This window comes from Misgurnus anguillicaudatus, chromosome 8 (genome assembly GCF_027580225.2).
Source record: "Misgurnus anguillicaudatus chromosome 8, ASM2758022v2, whole genome shotgun sequence".
Classification (NCBI taxonomy): Eukaryota; Metazoa; Chordata; class Actinopteri; order Cypriniformes; family Cobitidae; genus Misgurnus; species Misgurnus anguillicaudatus.
This window is the reverse complement of record NC_073344.2, coordinates 17,351,607-17,372,055: the sequence shown is the minus strand read 5'-3', so window position 1 is coordinate 17,372,055 and position 20,449 is coordinate 17,351,607. Positions and strand designations below refer to the sequence as shown.

The following is a 20,449-nucleotide window of genomic DNA, read 5'->3' as shown; positions in this document are numbered from 1 at the left end:
AAAATGTTCAAGATTTTTTTACTTACCCCATTGGCAGATTTTTATTTATTTTTTGCTTGTTTTATGCACAAAATCACTTAAATTTGATATTTTTGGTCTAAAAACTAGACTTATTTTCTTGGGTCGTTTTGCTTATCAAGAAAAAGATTTTTTTTATATTTTTACTGAAAACAAGACAAAAATACTCAGACATTTTTTTCTTAAAAATATTTTTTTTTTTGCAGTGTAAACACAAATGAAGATATTTTTAAAAATGTTTGTAACCAGGGCTTGACATTAACACCAGCCAACTCGCCAAATGTGGGGAATTTCACCTGTGGCAGGTAAGACAGCCACTTCCACTAGTCAATTTGGCGTTTTGAATATATATTTTTTATATAATTGTAGTTTTCTTTTAAGCAATGTGAAATAATAAACAATGCGCGGTGTGACGCTCTGAAACTACAACTCCCATGAACACTCCTTGCACCAAGTTCAAGGTTTTTTTACCATGGAGAGTTCCAGCAATGATGGATTTGCGAACGCACGGGACGCAGAATAAATGCACACATGCACACTTTTCGCAAAAGAAAACATATACAATTGCATTAAAGACATTTAAGGTGTGTGTACAATCTTTGAGGGAGAGCGGAGAGAAAAAAGTAAACTTATTTCAAAACAAATTTTTCTTATTCCATTGGCAGATTTTATTTTTATTTATTTATTTGCTTGTTTTAAGCACTAATTTACTTAAAGTTTATATTTTACTAGACTTATTTTCCTAGGTCATTTTGTTCATCAAGAAAATTTTAAGATATTTTTACTGAAAACAAGACAAAAATACTAAATAAGAAAGTGAAGATATATTTTCTTGGTGAGCAAAATGACCAAAGAAAATAAGTATAGTTTTAGTCAAAAAAATATTAAATTTAAGTGAATTTGTGCTTAAAACAAGCAAAAAAAATCTGCCAATGGAATAAGGAAAATTTGTTTTGAAATAAGTTTACTTTTTTCTCTCCGCTCTAATCCATGCAAATTTTTTGTGAATTAAGTGTTTTTGACTAGGTCATTTTGCTCATCAAAAAAATAAATCTTCACTGCAAAAAATGACTTTCTTACTTAGTTTTTTTGTCTTGTTTTCAGTACAAATATCTAAGTAAGAAAGTTGCTGTGTATGTTTTTCATGGAGCTAAATATATGTTATGATCTGTATTTATACCAGGTATATATACCAGCGAATATAATGTAGTTTGTGTGTCAATCTTTGATAAATGCTGAAATAGTATACTTGCTCATTGCTGGCTCATGTTAGCTAATGCATTGACTAATTTTTCAAATACAACCTTATTGTTCATTAGTAAGCTTAATGCAAAACAAATAGTCATTCATATGTTGATTCACCCAAAAATTTCAAACACTAGCAATTTTTAAGCAATGGTTTGTGATTTTTGAGCATTCATAGCATACGATATATATAGCCTACATGTGTTTTTTCCATCCAAATGTATATCCTAAAGGAGAATGGTATGAAAAATGAGAGACAGCAGTGTGAACGGACAAAGACAAATGAGCAATGTCCCTCTGTTGGTAAAAGCCAGAGGCGTCAATGGAGTGAAACCATGATAAGATCACACACATGGAGTGGTCACAAATCAAAGGAACCAAATGCCATTAAAGGCACAGGGTCAGCTTTTGTTCTGCATGGCAAAGATGTCTGACGATTAAACAATATATATATCGACTTTACTATAGTGACAATGAGCAGCCACAGGCTAATCATAATTGATGCCTCTATAGACTGAATAAATAAAAACAGACTAAGAGACGTGATATGAAGAATAAGAGGTCTGTTATGAGCTACAGCCAGTGAAATGTCTCTTTACAGTGTCCCTTATCTGAAATCCATGTTACAATCAAAGTAAAGAGTTTCTTCAATACTTCAAATACTAAGTAAAAGATCCATATGTAAACATTTTAATTTGTTTTAAAGGTTGCTTGGCTTGAAATACCCTCTCGATATCTGGCACGGCCCATGCACTATGACCGCGCAAATCAATGATTCGTACCGACCAGCAGCGACTCACGTAGAAGTCGGTGATCAATTGCATTGCTAAATGCAGGACAGACGAATACTCCCTCTTGGTTTCTCTTGGAGCTGCAAGTGTTAAATCAAACTCTCATTGATTCCGTGGGGTTAAATTGAATGGGGGAGGAAAGCATCGAGGAGCAATACGACTGTCGACATCTACCAAACCAACCAGTAGCAACTTCACTGAGGCTTTCGAGATGTATTGTGCAAATAACGCTAGATTAAATGGAGTTCGTTAATGCGTATATGTTGTCGTCTTATATTGACTCGCTTTATTTTCAATAGCATTGTCGACAGAATGATAAATGAAGATGGTGTTTTCTCATCTCCATGTTAATGCTATGTGCATCCAAGATGTTTAATTCTGAACCATTGTCGGTATAAGAGGATGGAAGAATGTTGTATACTAATTAGGAGTCTGGGGAAAGCGAAGCTATTTCTCTCGAAAAAGTGCCCCCTTCCCCCAGCTCAAACACGATCTATGTTGGCTACCCCTCCTCCCTTGTCCAAATGCCTAAAATTGCGAACGGTAAACAAAACCATCCCTCTCCCCACCATAAATGAAGATAGATGAAGACTAAACCTCCTAATAGATGCCTGACGGGTGGTAAAGTTGAGAAGATAAGGCGTAGATGCTGATTCTGCTGTGGTAGGACAGGCGAAGCCGTACGTCCTTCTTGGGGTTGTTCATGGATACCACCAAGAGCAGGAAGAGGCATCCCATTGGCTGATTATTCACACTATAGTGTGTGTAGTCCTGGGTCTCAAATGAGCCGGTTGAAACTGCAGTGCTAGCAAAAAGGATGCATTATGGTCTCTGGGCCTTTGGCGTGAAATGGTGACGGTTTAATGATGATGGCTGTAGAGTTTCGCCTCTGAGGTAGACATGGGATCGCATCCCCCACTCATGGCAATAGCAAGTCTGCTGATTGTGCTGTCTGTCTTAATTCGGACTTGAAGCATGCAGAGAAACAGCCACACGTTGCCGCGTATTTGCATTGTTGCATGCATAGGGTGCATCTCTCTCTCTCTTTCTCTCGCCCCACTGTGAATGTTCAGCTAGTATTGATTGTGATCTAGTTTTTGGGCCACATGAGACGTATTTAATGCCTGTAGTCACTGGTGTACTTTAAATGATTGAGTATGCTTCCCATTTTCTAAGAGAGAATTGATCAGGCCTGTTAATCGTTCGCTCTTTCAATGTTTAACCAATTACCCGATCCACAGAGATCTTCTGAACATCTAGAATTTGGAAAATGAATGATAATGGATTGAAAATATAGCTTGAACGTGCAATTTTTAAATTAATTTAAGGCGTTGGCGTTTTGTTTTCACCATCTGTTCTCAGATCAAGACTGTTTGCCGTTTTCTCCAAAGATATGATTGTTTTTTTGCCAGCCGCATTCACAAATTCCATTTCCTTTACAGACCCTGTGGTACACGTCTATATAGAAAAGGATAAAAAGGAGGAGGGGTTTCATTTCAGGCAGTGGAGAGAGCAATCATCTCGCTGAGCTTGGGACCTTTATGAATTCCCAGCGTATCTCTACACACCAGCTGCCTTCCGTTGATAACGGCAGGTAGACACGGCTGTTTCGAACCGCTATCTTCCCCCCTCGTGGTATATTCAGGGAGCGAGACCAAATGGACAAATGCGTATGTTCGTTAAATAAAAACGCAGAAGGGGAAATCATATCTTGCCACTCTTGACCAGAATCCTTTTTTATTTGAGACAAATCCATTGTGATGCCTCATTCCCTGTAGATTCAGGAGAGAAAAGATAATTTAGGATGTGATCATTTCTAAAGTGGATGTTGTTATGGTGAAGACCACAGTGCTAATCCATTAAATGATAGCCACACTAACACACTGTATGCTGGTGATGTGTATTTTATAAAATGTTTGGGGTTAGTAGGCATGTATTGCTAGGTGTGGTTTAGCTCACGATGTATTACTCGCAGTTCAAAGCGCAACGGCAATTTGGTGACGTGACTCCACTGCTAATGCTGAAATGCATCCAGCAGTGTCCAACAGCACTGCAGCTACTTTCTATTATTTATACTACTGTCGGGATTAAAGGGTCATTCTGACTTTCATAAGACCTATTGATGGAAATTTTCGTTCATTTAGGTGACTCGTTCATTTTCAGTTCGTTCACCAAAATGATTCGTTCAGACTCGTTCACTGATTCGTTCAGTGACCATTTCTTAATTTTACATAAATACGCCAATAGGTGGCGAAGATGTGTGTCATTATGTGTTATAAGACAATGAAAGACTTGCAAAAACTCGTTAGTTTTTAGTAAAGCTCAAATTGTGAATTTTTCACAAGATTGTTTACGTTGCTCTCGCTTCCTATACGATCCCTCTCATTCATCTCATTCATTAGGTTGTAACTTGTACCATTCAGTTTGTTTTTAAGAACGCGATCCCTGTCTCTCTCTCTCGTTCGTTCAGACTCAAAACAGTGGCTCGGTCAGTGAAGGGCGTATTCATTCAGTACGTTGAGCCAATCATATGCTCGGCCACAGCTTATACTCGATTGCCATTGGCTCGTAGTTTTGTCACTCTTTGAAGGCGGAAAGAAAGCCGCGCTTCATTTGTCCGTGCTCCTCAAGAAGGGAAGGAAATTTCAGTGAACGAGAAATATGAGGCAATGGATGGCATGAACGAGAACGATTCGTTCACCCAAAAGATTCATTCAAAAAGAACGATTCGTTCACGAACGTAACATCACTAATAAGACCATATAATAACTATATATTGCTGAATACATTATTAAACAAGCAGTTTTTGTAATACGCTGATCAGTTATTTATGAATCGAATAATACACACAATTACAATTTTTATACTTTTTAAAGGTCACGTTCTTCCTGATACCATTTTTTAAACCCTAGTTAGTGTGTAATGTTGCCATAATAGCATAAATAATACCTGTAAAATGATAAAGCTCAAAGTTCACTGCCAGGCGATACAGTATATTTTCTTCAATAGAATTCCTCTTTAAAAGCCTACAACGAACGGCCGGTTAGGACTACAGCCCTCTATTTCCTGCTTTAATGACGTCAGTAAAACAGTTCGTTGACTAAACTCCGCCCACAGGAATACGTCAGTCACCAGCTTTGGCTCAAACGGCTCTGCTAAGCTAAGCTGCTATCGAATCACAGCACACTAAACAAACTACACAATCAGAACTCGATACGTATTTCTGAAGGAGGGACTTCACATAACAAGGAAGACATCAGCCTGTACAGATAAGTAAATTGTGTGAAAAATATCGCGTTTTTTTACACGTGAAACATGAACACATGTTATATTGCCCACTATAAACACAATCAAAGCTTCAAAATTACAGACAGAACGGGAGCTTTAAACTAAACTATGAGTGAACAGAAAGTCGCAATCGGCTTTACTGCTGTATTGTTACGTATTTCCGAGTGAAGCGAAATATAATATGAGGAAAATGGGGGACGTTTTAGATTTAGTCCGAGAGCTTGTTGACCCTTTATTGAAAATGTATGTACGTTATACTGTCCAGGTCCAGAAAGGTAATAAAAACATCATCAAAGTAGTCCATGCGACATCAGTGGGTCAGTTAGCATGTGTTGAAGCATCGAAAATACATTTTGGTCCAAAAATAACAAAAATTACGACTTTATTCAGCATTTTCTTCTCTAAAAGTCACGTGACGCGGATGACGTACGACACGACTGACGTGTTATCTGGTGCGCCCCAACTGACATGTTATCTGGTGCGCCCCAACTGTTTTTTTTTTTGTGCCCAGGCTTCGTTTACAGTCTGAGGGAGATGCACGCTATAAGTTTGAAAAAAAAACTTTGCAAACATGTCTGAGGATAACGCGTCACTGCAGTCATATGACTTTAGTCTTGCGCATGCGCTTCACAACAGACACGATAGAGAAGACAATGCTGAATAAAGTCGTAATATCTGTTATTTTTGGACCAAAATGTATTTTCGATACTTCAACACATTCTAACTGACCCACTGATGTCACATGGACTACTTTGAGGATGTATTTATTACCTTTCTGGACATGGACAGTATACTGTACATAGATTTTCAATGAGGGTCAACAAGCTCTCGGACCAAATATAAAACATCTTAAACTGTGTTTTGAAGATGAACGGAGGTCTTACGAGTTTGGAACGACATTAATGACATTATTTTCATTTTTAGGTGAACTATCCCTTTAAAGCTGGAGAGGTTAACCGATGCTCTGCTAAGCCGTCAAGCTGACGTCATCACAAAAGCCACCAAACCGCCACAAGAAGATGGAAGTACATTTTTAAATTGATTAAATGCATATGAATTTTTAAAAAATTATAATGACCAACACAGATAAATTGTTTATAATAAACACTGCAATTGACAATTTTGATTTAATGGGGACTCGGGGGACTTTTGTGCATTTACAGAGCACCATGAATTATCATTTGCAGAAGTGCATCTACTTGAAATTAGACTGGTTAAGAACGCTACTAACAAGACCAAAACACTGCAGCTTCTGTTTAAAGACACAATCCGAATAAAAGGGCACTTTGGTCCGGCAAAGGATGTCCATGTCAAGTGAGAGGAATGTTGAGCACTTGAATCTGAATGAAGAAAAGCTTGCGCAAGCGCCCTTTATAAGGTGGCATAAAAGACTTCATGGAATGTGAGTTTTAATGGATGAGCTGGCACTCTGGAGCTCAGGACCTCTCATGCAACAGGTGAAGGTGGGGCCATAAGAGTGAGGTTGTGTTTCTGTTGTTGTTTAAACAAAAGTGACATTATTTACTGTATAGTGTTGTTGTGCAAGGGTAATATCATTAGACAAGGACCAGCAAGAGACGAACATGAGTACGTGTCTCCAGCTCATTTTTACTTCAAAGTCTACTATGTGTGTCTGTTTGTACTTTCTTCTTGTCATTCTATCTGTTTGAAAATGTGTATTTTTTTCATCTGTCTGTGTTTTTGTCTGTCTGTCTGTCTTTCTTTTTGACTTTCTGTTTGTTTTTGTATGCCTATCTTTCCGTTTTTGTCTATTTGCCTGTCTATTTGTCTATCTCTGTCTTTTTGTCTGTCTATCTGTCTTCTGTCTGTTTTTTGTCTGTTGACCTATTTCTAACTCTTTCTTTTTGTCTGTCTGTCTTTTTGTCCATTTGTCTGCCTATCTCTGTGTCAGTTTTTCTTTTTGTCTCTCTGTATTTCTATCTGTCTGTCTGTTTTGTCTTTTTGTCTATCTTTGTCTTTTTGTCTGTCAGTTTATCTTTCTGTCTGTTTGTATTTTGTATTTCTTTCTATTTATCTTTGTCTTTTTGACTGTCTGTTTTTGTTTGTCCATTTGTCTGTCTTTTTGTCTGGCAGTTTGTCTTTCTGTTTGTTTGTCTGTCTTTGTCTGACTGTCTATTTGTCTCACTGTCTTTCTATTGTCTGTCTGATTTTGTCTTTTTGTTTTGTCTGTCTGTCAGTTTTTCTTGTCTGTGTTTTAAATAAAAATTTGTGTGTTCATCTGTATTTTTGTCTGCCTGTCTATCTTTCTGTATTGCCTGTTGTTTTGTTTGTCTTTTTGTATTTCTGTCTGTCTGTATTTGTCCGACTGTCTTTTTGTCTGTTATTATTTTTCCATCTGTTTTTGCATGTCTGTGTGTCTTTTGTCTGTCTGTTCTTTTTTGTCTGACTGTCTTTTGTCTGTCTGTCTGTCTGTTTGTCTGTCTGTCTGTTTGTCTTTTTGTCTGTCATTATTTTCCATCTGTTTTTGTCTGTCTGTCTATCTGTCTGTCTGTTCTTTTTTGTCTGTCTGTCTGTCTGTCTGTCTATCCGTCTGTCTGGCTGTTTATTTGTCTTTTTGTCTTTTTTGTCTGTTTATCTTTCTTTTTGTCTATCAGTCTGCGTTTCTGTCTGTCTTTTTGTTTTTCTATCTGTCTGTATTTGTCTGACTGTCTTTTTGTCTGTTTCTCTTTCTTTTTGCCCGTCATTAATTTTCCATCTGGTTTTTGTCTGTCTTTCTGTCTGTCTGTTTGTCTTTCTTTTTGTCGGTCATTATTTTTCTATCTGTTTTTGTTTGCCTGTCTGTCATTCTGTATGTCTGTCCGTCTTTATTTTTGTCTGTCATTATTTTTTCCATCTGTTTTTGTCTGCCTGTCTGTTTTTCTGTATGTATGTCTATCTGTCTGTCTTTTTGTCCGTCATTATTTTTCCATCTGTTTTTTGTCTGTCTGTCTGTCTTGTATGTCTGTCTGTTTTTGTCTCTGTGTCTATCTTTTCTTTCCTCAGTTGATGGCTGCATGGCGGGTGGCTTGCAAGACAAACCACTGGATTCGTAATGCTCTATAATAGCCATACATTACATCTGTCTATGTGTGCTTGGAGAGTGGGTCATACACGCTCTGAAATTTAAATGCAGCTCTTATCAGTGTGGTTGAAAAAATGTGCTCATCAAAAGAACACACTTTACACAGATGAAAAACGTTCCTCTGCTTCTGTTGTGCACGTACGTGGTGTAACGCTGTATTTACGCCACAGGCAACCTCACACTCCGCTAGCTCTATCAAGGGTCCCAGGTGACACAGGTTGCCCATAGTAACCGGCTTAGCTGCAGTCAGTGGAAAATAATACATTAAAGAGTAGCGAAAACAACTTCAAACACAGCAGTCTTGAAAGATTTAGTTAGTGGATGTAATGAATCAGATACAAACCGCTCGAGGCTGCTTTAGCACAGCAGAGCTCGACGTGTCAATCACAACTGATGGGCTGTGAAAATGTAGGCATGTTTTTCTTGTTTTTTGACCCCATTTGTATGATGGACAGCACCATCTTCCAATTACCCCCATTTCACAGCAAGAGTCGCATTTAGCAGGTCTTCGGAAGTAGGAGAAACACCTGCATCGTGCAATTTACCGCTGGGATTGTTGACAGCCCTGAATCTGGATGACATTTCTAAATGAGAGGCATCCTGATAACCTTTAAGGATCTCCTCAAATGTACGCTATATGACAGCTTAAACTATGGAGGAATTGGTTTGTGATTTGTTGTGTAAGATGCAAATTATCCAACCTTTATAAGCCAAATAATACACCTAATTTTATATGTATTTCTTCTGAGCAATATAAACCTGTGGTTTGTTATTTTATACTCCTTTTACTATGTTAAACTCTTTATGTTACTTAATACGCCTAGGGTGGCTTTGATGTAAAGTATTATAATCATTGAGTTGGGAGTATATGCATGACAGCTCTTAAATTGCATGTTTAAGGAGTGACACAAATATGGTTTTGTATTTACTAGTTTATTAAGAGTAGAGAGATTGATGCATGTATTAGATAGAACAAAGCTTAAGGGATATATTACAGTTTAAAGCATGATTTAAAGACCTGTCTTCGTGGGAGAAAGCGCAGAGGAGTTTGGAGAAGAACGACAAAGAGACTTCGTCATATATTTAAGATATTAGGGGACTTTCCCAGTAGACGTAAGGATCAAAGGCGTGCCATGAGGCCCTGAATATGATTCCTGGAATTCGGACCCGAGACCGTGCCTATAAATTGATGCTGGTGCAGAACTTAGGCAGATCTGGAAGGGCAACATCCAGCATCTCCGTTGTCTGACAGCCTGATATCTTGTGTGCTCTAGACTTAATACTTTTTAGACTTTGTATTTTTTGTCTTATTACTTTTAGTTAACTTTGTATTTTTATTTCTTTTCTTTATCCTTTTAATTCGGCAAAACTTGTAATCGCAACTAGCTAAATTGTATTAATAAATTTTTTAAAAGACAAGAAGAAGCGTGCTTGCGTGAATTTAGCTCAAATAATCAACCACGGGGAAGTCTTCTGACAATTATGTGAGTATAATCTAATCTGTCGAATTCTACCTAATTTAAGGTAATGTGGGATTGATATACTTAGAGAAATAATTGTTAGATTTGACTATCCTTGCCTACCCTGAATAGAAAGAATAGGCAAAAGGTACAGATTTTCGTACCGTAAAACATGGCGCCCAACTGCGGGGCACGGTTTTTGTCGTTGATTTCTGGCCAAAATCAACGGCAAAGCGTGTTCAAAAGAAACGATTACGAGTTACCATGCCTAGGGAAGAGTTAAAATAATTAAAATCCCGTAAGACCCCAAAGAATAGTTCGAAACGAGCTATTATACGACCCAGAAAGGGTTGGTGCGCGCGCACAACTTTATATAAACCGACGGGCAGGAGGTTTATTAGGGCTCGTTAACGTACAGTTGCGTTAAGCTGTCAGGAAGGACGCTTCTTTAAATGACAGAAAGAGCTCAGACCCATATTCTCGTGTACACAAGAGGTGATCCTCGTGTACGTGAACGAGAGGGTGCCGCTGAAAATGCGGAAACCTCAGTTTTAGTGAAAGAAGCTGAGGAGTTAGCGTTATGGTTTTCGCTTAAGGATACATTAAGGGGATGACGTTCTCGGAAGCCGAAATGGGCTTAACTGTAGTACGATGGGCACAAACACTAGAGAGGAATAAAAATAGTGGCGTACTTATACAGTGAATGATTTTAGATGTCGAGTTTATTTTGTCAACAGTGAAAGAAGTTGACTTAGAGACCATAAAAATATATGGTAAAAAACTGTTAGAGAAAAGACAGGGAGAGCCGGTATGGATCGCGTTAGAAAGAACCAACAAGAAATAATACATTTCGAAGAGGAGAGAGAGATCCCGCCAGAAATTGGAAAAACAGAAATAGGCTACGAACTTAAAGTAGGTAACATAAAAATAACAATACACAATGGTCTATTAAAAGACACTAGCGAAGGCGTCTTAGTCCTAAACGGCAACGAACGAATGATTACGGGAGTCAGAACGTCAAGTGTTATATTTGACAAATCAGCGGAGGACGCATTAAAAGAAATTTAGATCTCTCGCGAAAATCTGGGTAGACAAAGCCCTGGCTGCGTGCGGGTAAATCGCCATTAGTAGACAAGTTAAAGTAACACATTTAACTCGAATAGGAACTAGACAATATAAACATTAAATGACGAATGTAATTAGAAGAATGACTACAGGAATAAATAAAAATTTAAACAAGGGACCTTTGACTTTAAATCTACTAATGAATAACAAAAAGAGAGAATAGTTTAAACGTATTTTTAATGCGATGTAAAGTGAGGTCGATTTCAAGGTGAGAATTCCAGCTGCGTCGGCATATGCAATAAAAGAGACAAAAGGTCAGAAAATGCTAAATAAAATTGTAAGCTCAGATGGAGAAGAAATAAATGAAACATCATACTCTTACAGTCTAACTTCAGACAGTGAACCAGAACTTAAAAGAAAGAAAGAAGCGCGATTGCGATGGAAAGATAGCGGAACTATCTCGTTATTAAAAGTGAGTCATTTAATTTAGAATGATTGGCCATTCATGAAATTGAGAGGTATGCGATTTAAAAACCCTCTTCTAAAAAACGAAGCAGAAGTTTAGTCCAAAAATGGGATAAGATAATTATTCCTGAAAATGAACTTACGGACAATTGAGAACATCTAGCTTGTCACTCATCGGCCGTGCAAATAGAAAAGCACGACGGATGGAGTAAATCCGCAAAAAACGGCGTTATTTTAGGAAAAATACGATTATTCAAGGAAAACAATAAAAAGCATTGAAGGCGTTGTAAAAACCTTGAGAACCGAAGTGAAACATTTACGAAGCGAAGTAGAAAAATTAAATGCTCAAAAGGCGAAAGCATCAATGGGGAAATTAGACATTTCCTACAATTGGGAAAGTAAAGAAGAGCCACAGATCAAACCATATGATACAGTAGGTCAATATTCTCCGGAATTATTAAGTACACCGGTTAGACAACTAGAATTTGAAACTCCGCGTGTAGGTAAAGACAAACAGACTAAAATACAATCTAGATTGCTGGAAATACAATTGACAGAGGCAGTTCATAAGCATATAGGTGTTAAGGAAAAATTAGAAAATCACAGTGGGTTTGTGGTTAAAGCCGCGAAAATGCCGACTTACCAAGAGAGACAATTATGCAATCTCAGCAGAGGCAACAGAAAAAAAGTTAGAGATTTAACAGGAACAGTACTCACACATAGCTTAATACGCGCCGTAAAAGACCAAGTGCCTCTCACTTCAGGATGAAATTCCTATGTCAGACAAAGTAAGACTTTTACGAGATGTAGGAAGAGAAATATAATGAGGATATAAATTAATTACCACACTGAACAATGTGACTAATAAACAAATAAAAGAACGATTGGCTGAGTACGTCTTAACTTCTCAACGCGTAAAAACTTTGAGGGAAAATGAGCCAAATAATAGGCGTTTCAATATACCAAGTAAAACGAACGCGGATAAAACCGTAAATGATACAATGACAAATAGGGTGTATAATGCGCGATTTCAAAGAGAGAGAGACCATTTTAATACTAGTACAGGTAAAGTACCATTTCGAAGCGAAAGAGTCTTGGAGCGAAGTAAATATGGAACAGAAAGTGAAAGGGAGTTCGTATCTAACACGCAAAAATCGAATTATGTCTTGGAGGAAAGAGCAGAGAACGAAGTACCTGAAAACCGAATGCAGTTTCAGTCTCCTAAGCACAGGATAGATGACACAAAACTCAAAAAAGGTGAGAAGAAATCAAACAATGAATGATAAGGTAACGGACTCGGAAACCGAAGCAGATCTTAACACGCATAATTGTCAGAGACCGATAGAAACGTTGGAATGACAAGAGAATAAAGGTTTTGTTAAAACAGAATATCTGTGATAGAAATGTAATAAAAACGTATATATTAAATATTAAATTCTGGAGCACAGCTATCAATTACAACAACACCACTAAAAGATGAAGAGCAGAATTATTGTTCAGACATACGACAGAATTAAAACGGGAAAAATATTGGAATTAATACAAGTAAATGTAACGAAAACTTACTTGCTGGAACTTGAGAAAAAATATTAAGATAAAAGAAGTACATTTAGAAGAGTAATTAAAACGAATTAGGAATAAGATTATAGGATCTGAGCAGAAAAAAAAGATAAATTAATACGAATGCTGAAAGACAACACTTTTTGGCAAATTAAAAAATTATTGAGGAGCTATTGATGAAAACTACGCTCACGGAAAATAATAGGAGGAATGCGCGAACCTCAACGCCAGTATCCGACCAATAAACTAGCCAAAAAGAACTAAATCAGAGAATATAAGAATTGTTAGAGCAAAACGTTATTAAGGAGGTAAAATCTCCAATAATTAATAGCCTGATTCAAGTTATTGAACCGGACAATACATTTAGATTAGTGACTAGCTTCAAGGCTTTGAACAGAGCTATTAATCCGGACAAACGGTGTAATAAATGCACGTAATAGGCAGCATTAAGCGAGTGAAAGAAATGCAAATTTCTGTTGGAGATTAATTTAACAAATAGGTCAACACCGCTAATAGAGGCGAGTCAGAAAGAAAAGGAAAGCGTTTTCAGTTAACAATAAATTATTGTAAATTTCTGCAAGTATTTAAAAAGCTCAGTGGTATTTCAGAGCGTAATGAGGGATATATTAAGACTTACCGGTAGAAATGTATATCGTTGACGTCCTAATAATATCCAACAATGAGAAACAACATACTTAAATATTTGATCAAACGCTGAAGAAACAAGCCGATGCACGTTTAAAATAAATAAATAAATAATAAACACGAATTAATGACAGAGATGGTTGAATTTCTGGGTTTTTTTTTATAAGCATGCAACCGTGGAATTACGCAAATGAGCGCAACACCGTCATTAAGACTCCGAACATCGTAAGACACGTTCAAGAAAAAATAGTGGGTTGGTAAAATTTAGCCAAATGGCAAAGCCACCATAAAAGAAAAGCAAATTGCAAGGGACGCAAGAAGCCGAGCATTGCGCAGCTTACAAACGGCAATTTAGACTCAGGCCAGCTAGAAGTAAAACAGACGAAAAAAAACTTTTAAGATGATCTTGAGATAGATCAAATTGGTTATCAGTAGATAGCTAGAAATTCTAAAAACAGTATGCTTATAAGAATTTTAACTGGAAGTTGACAAAGGCCGAATTATAATTTATTTCTGTAGACAAGCTTATCAGCACTGTCAAAAAGTAAAAGATATCCTAAATTATAGGGTCTAGCGAGGGGAAAGCAGATCTTTGTAAAATTAGGACAAATTAGTCATGGAGCATCTGACTAAAGACTAAATTAAGGTTGAGAGAGCATTGAATTATCGATGGCAGATGTGAAAATAGACTCTTAGATCCAAATTTAAAAATCAGAAATAGAGGAAAAAATGAAATGTCAGAAAACAGTTGAATCTGTTTAAAAGCATTGTAGTTTATAAGGATGGTTCTAAAGCACCATAAGGAGACAACGCACGTTAGGCGTACATTAAGCCGGAAAAACAGTAGGATCGAGAAAGTGTCAAAGGAACAATTAGCTGAAGCTATTGCAATCGTAAAATCTTTAGAGAGGTTAAGAGACTTAAAAAGCCAACCACTTTGTCCTGGGAATAAATAGTTAATACGTGGGAAAAAGCTTAAATGAGGATTTAAGTATTAAGAATAAATTAATAAAGGACATAAGCGTAACATCAACATGGACATTCAAAAGACAATAGCGAGATGGCTTTAAGCAATTACGAAACTAACAGACTGGCTAGAAAGAGAAGAATAATTGTGCTTAGAGAGGATGAGAATAATATACAGAAAATAACTACAGAAAATTAATCTTATTTTACAACATCTGAGCATGAACTTAATAGGTAAAATCTTAACAAATAATAAAATGCACGTTTCTAAATGAAGGAAGAAATATCAGCGGATCAGATTGCTATGTGAGAATTGTAAGAAGAGGTTATCACAAGTTAAGTAGCAATTCATAATGTAGTATATTGCCAGAGAAATTAATGAGAAATTAATTTGTTGCCGAAGAATAAGTTAAATAACAAATATATTTTGGTTATTGTTGATGGCTCTACAGAATTTTTTTTTTTTGATAAGGCACTAATTCCAGAATGACAATAAAAGCAGTACAGGAACAGACTGCGCAAGGGAGACTAAGCAGTAAAAGGAAAGAATAACACTAGCTATTTTATCGGCGGAGAGTTAAAAAAAAAAAAAAAAAAAAAAAAAAAAAAAAAAAAAAAAAAAAAAAAAATATTCCCAAAAAAGCACATGAAATTAGCCCGGAGAATAAAAGAAATAAAAGAATATTTCAGGGCAAATGCGAACTAACGCAAGTGGGATTCATTTTAAGAACAGGCTCTGTATTATATTAATTCAACAAGCGTTGAAAGAAAAGAAAAAACCGACATTAGAAAGTAATAAAAAAAATTGCTTTCTAGGACAGAACGTCTATACAAGGTTAGTTCACAAGGATATGAACAAACCATTTAAAGACACTATTACTAAGAAACACACGATCGTGCGAGTAATTAGTGATCACATGGTTGAGTTAGAAAACAATAGAATTTGGTTTAAAAAGACATTTGATTTTGGTTGAGAATTAAAGTCTTACCTTAATCCAAATTGACCCTTGTCCCTTAAACAAGCAGACGCCTGCTGTGAAAGACGCGAATTATGTGTCGGTGCTGGGACAAAAAGGTCATAAAAACCCCCGAGAGTTCGCATAAATACGCTATTTTAATGGTACTGGGGCAGGGAATTTGGAGAGCATAGGGTTAAAATGAGCTTTAAAAATAAGTATGTGACCTGGCTGTCAGACAACGTTAAACAAAACTTTTAACATCTACAATGAGCCACAAGTATAAAATAAAAAAGGTAATAAAAATCTTTACTAAGTTGAAACTTTGACTTATAGTCAACTAAAGACTCCTTGATGGGGGAAATAGATTTATGATCTTGAAGGAGACTTTAGTTGACCCTGATAACGCGAAATTGACGATGGCAAATTGAAGCGTAACAACTTAGCAACTAAATAATTTGAACCATGACAACTTCATTTGACCATGACAAAAGTGAAACAAACTGTTTCGAATTAAACGGTGCAAAATGGAAAATGAAAGAAATGAAAGAATAAGAATGGAAAATGAAAGTAGGGAAAGAATAAAAGATGGAAAAGTAGAAGAGACTAAAATAACTCTCTTATAGATGCCAGGGGAGTGCATTTGTCTATTGCCATTGGAAAAGATGGCAGAAAGATGCCAAAAAGTGTGTAGACACACAATGAAGTATATGTAAGGAAGTATACAATTGGTAAATAGCATAACTTTTGGATACAAAATGTATTAGGTTAATGTAGACAATAAGAATATGCACCCCTAAAACAGGTATACTGGATTCGATGTAAGTATAAAATACATTGAATGTAATACGATAAAAAAAGCAATGATGAAATAGAAAAATCATTGGCTAGCATTTGAATGAATGAGGAGTGAAGACTAAAATAATTTGGAGAAAGATCTAAGATGAAATCGCACTGTGGAACATTTCAGCCTGGTTGAACTTGGAGGTGAAAGTTCACCTACTCTGCCTTCGAAATGTGAGTAGAACAACAACAACATACGCTTTACTGCAGCTCACAAATGGTTAAGACCACGTGTGGGTTTAAGTTTATCTTTTTGGAAACTTACTATATCTAAAATTTGCCATGATTGTTTGATTTAAATAGAAGCAGTAAATACACAAAACTTATTGAGGCGGTTATGTTCTACAGTGTACAACAGTTATAAAGTATATACATAAAAAATATATGCTGATGTGAAAACTTTAAAAAGTTTTCATGATAATTAAAAAGAGTTATCAAGATAAAATGCATATTATCATCTTGGAGATCAAATATATCAAGCAGGATATATATATATATATACATATGATTTGGACTAGAAAAGTAACATTAAAAATGTATTTAGACTAATTTGGGTTAAAATACTGACATGATGGGGCAGTGGATAAGACACATGCCTTTGGTGTGAGAAACCTAGGTTCGAATCCACTGTGACACACCATTGTGTCCCTGAGCAAGATACTTAATCCCTAGTTGCTCCAGAGGCGTGCGACCTCTGACATATAGCAATTGTAAGTTGCTTTGGATAAAAGCGTCAGTTAAATGAATGAATGTAAATGATGTAACATAAACACCAAGAGCATTATGCATGATGGTAAAAAGAATATTTGAATAAAACATTTCCATTGGACATTTGTAACTAAACAACAAAGAATGTTACTTGTTAAATCTGTCCCAGGAGTAGGTAAAAAAGAAAGAGAAGTTTCACACATTCTCTGGAGATCGTAACCAGTCAGAGATGTTGTGAGGATTGTTTTAAAGACACCACAACTTAGCCTTTTGCTGAGTATGTGTTGGGTGGTACATAAAGTAAAATTAATTATGACTAATCTACCTCAGTTGCTACTTAAATTTAAGGCTGACACTGATTGTAAACATAATATTGCTTACAAATCTTGTTGAACATCACTAGCCTTGGAATGCTGCTAAAAGTTTTGTTTGTTTTGTTGATTGTGTGTATGTGTGTGTTTCACTGTTAAGAAATGATAGTGAGAGAAGGAGGTGTGAAGAGTAATACTTTTTAAATTGACCCTTGGAAGAACTAAGATATGTAGTGGTCAGACATAATAACAGCACCTATGTTTGATTTAATTTTGAAGGTGCAAATTTCAAAATTGTAAAAGCACAGCAGACGCAAGCCAGATAATCTGAATAAAATTGGGATAGTGGCAAAATGTATAACATATTGGGTGTAATGAAAAATAATGATGGTAAAGTAAGTAATAAGTGTGATTGAATAAAATATTATACAATACGTAAAGAAACTTAGAAAAACCACACAAAGTCGATCACAATCAAGACCATACTGTTGTAAAACCAAATTAATGCTATGGCATGAAAATGCTTTTGTTTAAAAGGTCAAAATTGTAATAGGAGATATGTGCAGTTTTGAGCAGTTGGTTTAAGATTATTGGAATGTATTGAAGTTAATTTATGAAATACATTCCTCTCAGCTATGAGGAGTAAAAGCAGAAGAACACAGAGAAGTTCAAATGTGGATCATAAATTGTCTCTCAAAGGACGAGTTGGTGTGATTCAGCCACACACTGATATATTTAAACTGAACCTTTTTGAAACACAGTTAAATGACCAGGAGAGTCTGATTATGGCGGACCACTTTCTAGAAAATCAGGAATTGGCAGAAGCGGTAAATGAGGCTAAGAGACTGGTAAAATCAATTTCATTATTATTTTATATAACAATGTGATATCTGCAAAATAAGCAAATGAGTTAAGACTTAATTGTACTCTGTCTAACATTTTAGGAACTTAGGAGAACAGTGAGGGGTCAATTATTAACAAGATGTGGAACAGAATATTGGATTGCAGTTCACAAGGATGAATGTGTCTCTTGCTACAGGCATCCTGTAATGCAAAGAGTTGAATTAAGTATGGGACAATTCTGTCGAGATTGTTTCAAGACTGTTAAAATAATGACTTGGGTTAATGAAGATAAGACAACAGAGCATTACTTGACAACTTTTAATCTAATGGAACGCACTAATGCTGCGTTATTTCTGAGGTACCGAGATATACTCAAAAGGCTTCACCCAGAGGTTGAGGAAATATATTATGATATTGATGGACACAAGGATTGGACTAAAGATAACAAAGACCTTGTAGTACATGAGCTTCATAGAAGTAAAACATTGAAGATTGTTAAACTCGATGGAGTTTTTTATCTCATAGAGCTAAACATTGATGATTGCATCAAAAAGGAAAGGGTCGCAACTTCTGCCCCCCCAGTTCTCCAGAAGACTTCAATGATGACTGTGGCTCGTGGAGAAGTGCGTAAAATGCAGGAGTCCATGATTCCGTTGATTGGTAATTGTAAACAATGTAAGATCAATGGAAGGAGCCGCCAGTTCTTGTGTCAGAACTCTGAAGGAGAATTGATTGGTGCATGCTACCATGAGATAACTGATGGAAAATTTATAAAAGCAAATTTTGGAGGCTATCTGAACGTAGTGTTGCAAAGTGTAAAACATTGGCCAGTGGGTGATCAAGTAAAAGGAATTATAGTGGAAAGTAATTGGGTAAGACCAATACGCAAAGTTCCCTGGGTCAACAACTATTTGAGTATATCTCAGCACAACATTTTTACTAATAGGGGTGAAATGTACTTGATGTTGAAAAAATATGAAAGGAGAGTTGGAAGATATCAGCCATACTTATGTTTGAAAATGAGAACTTAAAGGCTGTATAATATTGCATGAAGGGGGTGTTGTGTAAGATGCAAATTATCCAACCTTTATAAGCCAAATAATACACCTAATTTTATATGTATTTCTTCTGAGCAATATAAACCTGTGGTTTGTTATTTTATACTCCTTTTACTATGTTAAACTCTTTATGTTACTTAATACGCCTAGGGTGGCTTTGATGTAAAGTATTATAATCATTGAGTTGGGAGTATATGCATGACAGCTCTTAAATTGCATGTTTAAGGAGTGACACAAATATGGTTTTGTATTTACTAGTTTATTAAGAGTAGAGAGATTGATGCATGTATTAGATAGAACAAAGCTTAAGGGATATATTACAGTTTAAAGCATGATTTAAAGACCTGTCTTCGTGGGAGAAAGCGCAGAGGAGTTTGGAGAAGAACGACAAAGAGACTTCGTCATATATTTAAGATATTAGGGGACTTTCCCAGTAGACGTAAGGATCAAAGGCGTGCCATGAGGCCCTGAATATGATTCCTGGAATTCGGACCCGAGACCGTGCCTATAAATTGATGCTGGTGCAGAACTTAGGCAGATCTGGAAGGGCAACATCCAGCATCTCCGTTGTCTGACAGCCTGATATCTTGTGTGCTCTAGACTTAATACTTTTTAGACTTTGTATTTTTTGTCTTATTACTTTTAGTTAACTTTGTATTTTTATTTCTTTTCTTTATCCTTTTAATTCGGCAAAACTTGTAATCGCAACTAGCTAAATTGTATTAATAAATTTTTTAAAAGACAAGAAGAAGCGTGCTTGCGTGAATTTAGCTCAAATAATCAACCACGGGGAAGTCTTCTGACAATTATGTGAGTATAATCTAATCTGTCGAATTCTACCTAATTTAAGGTAATGTGGGATTGATATACTTAGAGAAATAATTGTTAGATTTGACTATCCTTGCCTACCCTGAATAGAAAGAATAGGCAAAAGGTACAGATTTTCGTACCGTAAAACAGATTGTGGAAGCGTTGTAAAGTGTGTGGTTTAGTTAAAATATAAATAGTTGTCAAATTAATGTTTGTCGCTTTCTCAAAAGACCTTTATTCGATCCTTACAACATGCAAATGATGTTGACAAAATGTCTAACGATTATTGTTATGCTGTCATACGCATTCAGTCCCTCACAAAGCCTCTCTATGAA

The 20,449-nt window shown here is 36.2% G+C and overlaps 2 protein-coding genes across 2 annotated transcripts in view; one reads left to right on the top strand and one right to left on the bottom strand.

Moving 5' to 3' along the window:
* chl1b (cell adhesion molecule L1-like b) overlaps nucleotides 1-20,449 on the bottom strand; it is a 130,628-nt gene that overhangs the window by 96,409 nt on the left and 13,770 nt on the right. The window lies entirely within an intron of this gene.
* On the top strand, nucleotides 15,314-20,268 carry LOC129442008 (uncharacterized). The gene is made up of 2 exons (XM_073870406.1): nucleotides 15,314-18,251; nucleotides 18,348-20,268. The coding sequence occupies exons 1-2, from the start codon at nucleotides 18,039-18,041 to the stop codon at nucleotides 19,275-19,277; spliced, it is 1,143 nt and encodes a 380-aa protein (XP_073726507.1). The 5' UTR covers nucleotides 15,314-18,038; the 3' UTR covers nucleotides 19,278-20,268.

What these genes read in the sequence shown, in the direction of transcription:
- LOC129442008 (XM_073870406.1), top strand. Translation starts at nt 18,039, where the DNA reads ATGAGGAGTAAAAGCAGAAGAACACAGAGAAGTTCAAATGTGGATCAT. An exon ending in TAAATGAGGCTAAGAGACTG is followed by an intron (nt 18,252 to 18,347) that starts GTAAAATCAATT and finishes CTAACATTTTAG; the next exon opens with GAACTTAGGAGAACAGTGAG.